Consider the following 7718-nt stretch of genomic DNA (forward strand, 5'->3'; position numbering starts at 1 on the left):
GCACATTTCTGACCAAATTTTTTGATAATGCTGTTCATTCTTTCTTTGACAGTTAATACATTGATCTCTTAACTCTAGAGGTTAAAGTTCTCATAACAAAAATGTTTTCTTGTAAAAATGAAAAGAATATTCATGGGATACAGAGAATAGTAAATGTTCTATGCAAAAATATTTGACATTCTAGCCTTAACATATATTTTTCTTCAGATTACAAGGCTTTGAAAACCTGGAATTATTCCAGACATGCAACAATGGCCAGTATTTTCCCCTTGCCAGTATTATTATTTCTTACTATTTAAAATACATTATTATAGAAGTTTCAACCTTTGCCACTTCTGTAACATCTCTGTGTCATAATTGTCTTGTCTACTCATATCGAAATAATGGCATGATTTGCATTAAAAATGAAAGTAGTCTGATATTAACAAATTTAAATAAACTTTTTTTTATGCACAAAAAGACTTTTGCAGACTTATTAATTTTAGAATTGGGCAAAATTCTAAAAATCAGATCTTTAGGGTTTGTAAAAGGTGTATATTATCACAAGCTCATTATTAATATTTTCAAAATCTGTTTGCTTAGCAAGTCTATTTTTTCTGAATACAACCGAAGGCAACTTGGACATTGCTTTAACCTCTAAAAACTCCACAATGGAATTCTTAGTCCAGACAGCAGTGGTACTAAGACATGCAAGAACCAAGCAGCAGACTAAATGTAAAGATAAACAATATCTTAAGGTCTGTCTTACACAACACTCTTAATACAGTATATCAGCAGTGTTTACTGAGATGTGACAGATTTGGAGCTTGTGATCTTTGAAAATTTCCTTAAGTCTTCCTGAAAGCTTCAGATGTTTATGTTAAGAATCCTTTTATGCTTAATAGAAAAATATTTCCTCTCCAATCCCAACACCTCAAAATCCCATGCTGTGAAATGCCAAAATGCGATCTTTATTGTGAAGGTGTAATGTGTTTTAAACACACCAACATTTAACAAAAAATGGGACACAACTTCATGTCCCAATTTCTTTGACAGGTGAGTGAAAAAGTGTTTTTTCACATTTGTCCTTAACTTCTTATTAAGTATTTACTCTTTAAACCACAAAGGTGGATTGTGGAGAAAATAAGGACTTTTTAAAATATTAAAAGCTTTACCTTGAATATCACATTCATAAATTTGATTTACTCATAAATGACTTCTTCTGTAAAATGGAAATGCAGAATTTGATAAATATTTTTTAAATGCTGAGCAGTGCAGGTGTTAACATAGATGAACCAATGATGTTTGGTTTTATTAATCATGATTTTCTGAAAACAAATGAACAAATCTGTTGTCTGTATGCTGACTTTTAATTTACATTACAGTTCAAAATTTAATTTTTGAAGCAATGAAACTACAGAAAAATATATATGATGCCTATAAATGTACTTTATAGTAATTGTATGATTGAATGAGAATGTCCTGATAAGAAACATTAGCACTAACACTTCCTATCACACAAGTCTTATATATACAGTACAGTATATCCTCAGCTTAACCTTGAATAGAGGACCTGTGGAAATTAACTATTCTAACATGAATAGCTTGAATATCTTGAAATAATAGTCTTTTTTCTTGATTTCAAAGATTAACCTTAATAGAATCACTTGTTTTTTTCTACTTACTGTAGATTTGAAGAAACATCGCCTAAATACAGCACTCACTAGTGTTGTTGATTACAACAATGTATTGTTGAGGAAATTTAGCATTTGCTCCAGTGTGCTCACTAGTAAATGGCTGTATTTCAAATCTTTTTAATCTTAAATCTTAAATATAAAGCCTAAAGCTAATGTGATAAAAAAATACGGTAACTGTAAAAGTGTTAAAACGTTTTAATGACACATGGTTTTAAGTATGCAAGACAGCATTAAAGCAGCATATGTGAATTCTAGAGAGTTTATTTTTTAACAATTTTTATTAAAATGTCACAGAGTTTAATACAGGCACCTTTGATTTACACAGAAGGCTTTTTGCATTTAGACCCATCAAATATTTTATATTGTATATACCTATTTCTGTTTGGAATTACCAATTGTGTCCTTTTGCCCTGGAGTACAGTGTTGACTCCTGCATCCACCCAGGCAGTTAGGAAACAGAGACAGACTCTTCTGAGCTGTGCACTCATTGAGTATACTGTGTAATTCTACAAGCTCGAGAGCAACATACTGTACAGAAGGTTCATCTCCAACAGATGCTTCGCCACTGACACCCTCCTCCTTACACACTTGGAAATCACAGGGGTTTCTTGTCCACCAGGAGCTGAGAAAGCTTGGCCACTTATATTAATTTCAACTTTACCCCCATGATGCTCGAGAAATCCTGATAATAGTCAATTAGTGACATTACCCAGGCTCAAACTCATGACATTAGGATCACAGGGCTCCCAGCTATTTCAGGTTGAGCTAGTCAGCAGTCTCCCTCAAGGAATTTTTAAGTAAATAACAGGTCTTTACAGTTAACATGAATAAATTTGAATTAATACATTGCATTCATCAATAACACTGAACATATGTATTGATTTTTGTCCTTAACATCAAATATTCAGAGTCTTAGGTCATCCTGACACTTGTTCATTTCCTTGCCAACAAAACTTCTCTTTTTCTTTCATAGTGTTTCCTTTGAAGGGAGATTAATCCTCTTATGGGTATATAAAGTAAATTGCAGCTGTAACCAGAACTCTGCAGCTCAAAATCCATTTTCCTTTATAATAAGCCATAAAGCTGTTTTCACACTTAAGACATTCTGAGCATTTCTGTAGCAGAATAACTCCTCAGAACCACTTCTGTTGGTATTTAGCCATTAAATAAATATCCAGGCCTTTCCTCTTCTGGCAATGTGGCATCAGATTTTAAGTTCCCTCTTACAGAACTTTCATCTTTTGCTGGATTCCACAGTTCATCAACAGTGATGTCAAATAATCACAACATTCGTGCAAAAGAAGTAATGAAAATTAAAAAAAATCTACATTCAACTATAATTCAGTCATCAATGTGAAAACAAAAACGTGCAATAGTGCAATTTTTTCTTGGTTGCTTCAAAAATACTAGTCTCAATATTTTGTCCATTTCACTTTTCAAAGAAATAATTTTGGCTTCAATGACGTTTTTTTTTCATATTGTTTCTTTTTCGTAGCTTTTGGTCCCATCTCTGAAAAATATAATTATAATACATACTGTGATCTCTGGGTTTTTTTTGTATGGATGTTGTTCAAATTCCTAATGGAAGAAATTGTATATGGCTAATAAAGTGATCTTATCTTAAATACTATGTTGGCTAAAAGCATCTATAATAAAACACATATTATCTCAGGTAATATTATAAATAATCACTCAATGATGTGCTTCAGAAATACTTTTCAACATATTGTGCTTCATTTAAACCATGTCTTCAAATTCTAACTAAATTCTCCAGAAGTACAGTATACATTGTCTTTATTAAGCAGAATTCATAATGCTATTAAATTAATTTAATTATTGGTATGACACAGAGTTCGAGGCAGGGTCCTTCAAAGATTAAGTTATAAGTTTGTTGCTTGTACCTAACAGAAACAAAAACATTGTTCTGATCTTTGTTCTAATCTAAGTGGTTCTTGAGTATTCCCAGTGGGTCAGAAATTCTAAAACGACTACAGTAGTTTCCTTAAACTGCTTCCAATCTGTAAGTAAAAAGAAACTTCTGTGTGCTGCACTATGCCTGTTTCTCCTCAACTGTCAGATACGTCTTGTCCCTGTCATTCTGGTCTGAACAAATTTGACATTACTGCTGCCCTTGAGAATCTTAAGAAAACAATCAAGTAATCAAGTCTTCCATTTTAAGTTTTCTATATGTATAGTGCAAATATTTAATTTGTTCAACCACTCTATGTAAAATTCACCTTTCACCTGTAGATAGTCTAATTTACTTCACTGGGGTAGAATAGTGCTTTATTGGGAGTGGATTCTGGCAGACTGACAAGATTTTAGTTTATGGAGGTTCCAAACTAGCTCTGAGTCATCGCAACCAATGCAATACCAAACAAATATGCATAGTAGTTTTCAGTTTGTTAACCCAGTCGTAATCATAAAAAATTCATCTTCTCTGAAACCAAAACCATTTCAGATTCACTGGCAAAAAAAACCCCAAAAGATATATAGGGTATTATTCAATTGCCTCTATTGTCACATGTTCTTCTTTGATAAATGAATCAAAGAAGCTGGTGAGGCAGCAATAACTTAGCCTTAAGCATACATGTTATTTTTCACGTAATCTCAGAATACAGATAGTGTAGACCTGGTAAGGATTACCTTCACTTTCACGCCAAGACGGTCTTTCCACTTCTGAGCAAAGGAGCCCTCAATAAAGAGTAACCTGCATGGACACAGTTAACACCATCAACAATGAACGAACAAAACCTCCCTTCAACAAGGGATACAGACTGTGATCCAAGTCGCAAAAATATGAGTTTTTCTGTACCTTGAACGTTCTTCATTCTCGTAGCCCATAATTATGTACTCCTCGTTGGCGTTCAGGGGAGGGCATAAACAGCCTGAGTTAGAATGCAGGGTTACGATATCCCGAGGGATACTGACCAAGGAAGACTTTAAGACGTCTTTGACTTCGACTACTGCGCTCACGTCATGACGCTGGCTTCTTATTTCTCTCACCTTTGCTCGGATTACTATAACAAACACAGAAAACATCAACGCGGATGTAAAAGGTGATGAGCAATTAAAATTAAGAATGAAGAAAGAGCAGCTGAAAAAGAAACCCTAAAGAAGATCAGTTTCATCACTCTTGGTTGAAAGTATCTATTTTTCTACAATCAATTAAAATGATACTAACCACAATCTCTCACATTTAGGTATTTTAAGTACTTTATCTTGATGAGATTCATCAATGTCTTAAGTAACATGATTACCAACTGGTAAGATAGCAAAAACATTTAATTTTGGTTTAAGTATTGTATATTTTGCCATTTTCTAACACTGAGAAAATGGAGTACCTTAACAGTATTTAACATTTCAAACTGTTAATACTGTATGTCTAGTACAATTAACCATCTTCAGAGACAGCGAAAATTAGGGAAAAAAGCAGACATTGACCTGGCATTTTTAGAGAGATTAAATGATTGAACTTCATCATAAATATTATGGGCACTCATTATTTCAGACGTAAACTAAAAACTCACCATAATTGTAATTTTTCCTTAAATATGTCTTTTCAACAAGTTTTATTTGCTCACACTTGCAGCGTTCTATAAAATAAAAATGCAAGGTTATTGGTTAATAAGATGACATCCATATGTAACATCTAAAGTTTCACTGATAATAGTATAATTCATTTCCTTAGGATTTAAAAAAAACTTAACTGATGCAATCACTGAGGTCTGAATTGCAAATAAACTGAATTTTAGTAAAATCACTATCAAATGGTAAAAATATGGGAAAAGTGCAATAAACCCAACCGCACATTAAAGCGCCTTACAAAAGAAGTGTATAAAAACGTATGTATATACTATATGTTTATACAAATATGTACTATATGTATAATAGAATTGTGGCATCTACCATACATGAAATATACATGAAGCTGAGTGTAATTCCACATTGAAAACAGAAAAAAATAAAAATAAAAATTTAAGCTGTGGAGCCTTTTGCTGGTACAGTATGTGAAGAACTGAACACAGCTGAAACCTTATTTCTTTGTACTTTTCTGTGTGGACTTAAAACTCCTTTGCAGGAGTTGTTCCTTTGCAGCTCGCAGCCTGATACAGCTCTTCACTCTTTCTTTTACTTTATACTGTATATAATATAGATTTTCTACCTCATTTTTAAATCAAATTTGATGAAAGCATACAATAAAATAATACCATTGTTAGTGCCCCTGCAGTTCCCATTGTGAGAATCCATTGGAAAATCTGGCATAGACTCTGAGTTAAAGACAGTAAAAAGTTAGCACAAACCACCAAAACCAACAATGTACAGACATTGTTACATTTTCTGATTTTTGCTCACACTAAAAATAATTTAATTTTAATAGACGTGATTAGGCCTCTGTTCAAATATTGTACTGTGTCCTGAAAGAAAAATCCCACTTAAAACATTCCAGCGCTGTGTTTGATCTGTAGTTATATGCTTAAATAATATTAAGTATAACGTTTATAAGCCATAGTTAACATTAATTAGCATTTTCAAAGTGTTTCATTTATACAGACTTAATATCCGTGAAAGGTGTTTTGCAGAAAGAAAGACTTAAGAGTCTTACCTGGTATGCATTTGTTAAACTCTTGATAATACGGATTGTCTTAAAAAGAAGAAAAATGGGAGCGGTAAATCATATTAAGGTAGATCAAACGTTTTAATTTTTCTTGTGATCTAGTTTTAAACTGCTACAATTATACGCTTATAACAAAGAAAATAATAACCATGAAAATAATGATTGCTTACCCGGGCCTTCTGCTGAGACTATCGCCTCCGGAGAGATACAAACACCCCGGTCATAAACTGGCAGGTCTTCGCATGCCAGACTCTCCGGCCATGTGTGATTGTATTTCTTCATGACAGGTTCACAACCACATTTTGCCCTCTCACAGACTGATTTGCAAGGCTTTATTGGATCGTGCTGAAAATCTATTGTACAGATCGGGGCATACATAGCACACAGAAAAAAAAGCAAGTCCGGGCTGCAGTTTGTTCCCAACAAGCCTTCAAACTGCTCAATGGCCAGGATCGCGTTAGCCTGGGTGCTGTGATGAAGATGGTTTGGCATTTTAGTCATGTTCCACGGCATCGACCCGCACATTGGAATCCTTATTGGTTCACATGCAGCCGCTCTGGCTCTGGGTATCCCGATTAGGCACGTTATAGCCAGAAAAGAAATTACTTTGTAAGAAAGCATATTAAAAAGTAAGTGGTACTTTAAAAAAACGTCACCGAAATAGTTACAAAAAGTTAAAACATCTGATAAAGTGAACAGGTTTGTGATTTGTAATGCATGTATCAAGTACTTCTAAACTGAAGAAACTAGGAGTTATACAAACCTGCAATCCTGTTTATATAACGTCCTTTTATGTTCTCTTGTTCACGAGTAGCCTGCAATACCTCTACTCTGCATAGCAAAACGTATTCAAGACAATGATAAAAAACGTGTATGCTTATTTTAATTAAAAGACGGGGTTAACACAGACGTCCGGTTAAAAAAGTGGGGGCGTTTCAGAACAGTCCTTGACGTTGACAATGCCAGACCTAACACAGAGGTCCATATTCTGCCATGGTTTCGACGATCTCCAGAGGTACACTGATGTCTTCGGCTTTGCAGCTGTAGTTGCTGTTGCAAGCAGCAGGAGCACTCGTTGAATGGCTTTTCTCCTCCAAACCAACTCCTTTTTAGTCAGCAGATCTGTACCAAGAGAGACCCTCCTCCTCTCCGAGTTCCCAGAGCTCAAATGCTAACATTGACGAAAGGATGCATTCCATTACTTAAGCTCCTACGAAATGAAAAGGCTTCATTCTGAGGTCGCGCTTAGAAAATGTAAACTTTCCATTATTGAAGTGTGAAGTAAGGCTTATTAAACTAAAAACGACAGACTAGTTCAATTTTTATGACCCCTGATTTCTGTAAGGAAAAATACATGCAATTACTGTTCTAATAAACTAAGCGACTTTAGCATAAGACCTACCTCTTACTTTATCGGACCTATT

The 7718-nt window shown here is 34.2% G+C and overlaps 1 protein-coding gene across 1 annotated transcript; it reads right to left on the reverse strand.

The window, feature by feature from the left end:
* Positions 1–1853: 1853 nt before the first annotated feature.
* On the reverse strand, positions 1854–7442 carry frzb (frizzled related protein). The gene is made up of 7 exons (XM_006636566.3): positions 6465–7442; positions 6283–6321; positions 5888–5947; positions 5207–5272; positions 4492–4696; positions 4323–4386; positions 1854–3186 (listed from the first exon to the last, which is right to left on the reverse strand). Exons 1-7 carry the CDS (start codon positions 6913–6915, stop codon positions 3133–3135), a joined length of 939 nt encoding a protein of 312 aa, XP_006636629.2. The 5' UTR covers positions 6916–7442; the 3' UTR covers positions 1854–3132.
* Between the last annotated feature and the right edge of the window lie 276 nt (positions 7443–7718).

Source organism: Lepisosteus oculatus, chromosome 12 (genome assembly GCF_040954835.1).
Source record: "Lepisosteus oculatus isolate fLepOcu1 chromosome 12, fLepOcu1.hap2, whole genome shotgun sequence".
Classification (NCBI taxonomy): domain Eukaryota; kingdom Metazoa; phylum Chordata; class Actinopteri; order Semionotiformes; family Lepisosteidae; genus Lepisosteus; species Lepisosteus oculatus.

Coding starts and splice junctions, on each gene's coding strand:
- frzb (XM_006636566.3), bottom strand. CDS start 6,915: ATGCTTTCTTACAAAGTAATTTCTTTTCTGGCTATAACGTGCCTAATC. Junction 4,697..5,206: donor AAGGAAAAATTACAATTATG/GTGAGTTTTTAG, acceptor TGTTTGTTATAG/TAATCCGAGCAAAGGTGAGA. Junction 4,387..4,491: donor GAGAATGAAGAACGTTCAAG/GTACAGAAAAAC, acceptor GTGTCCATGCAG/GTTACTCTTTATTGAGGGCT.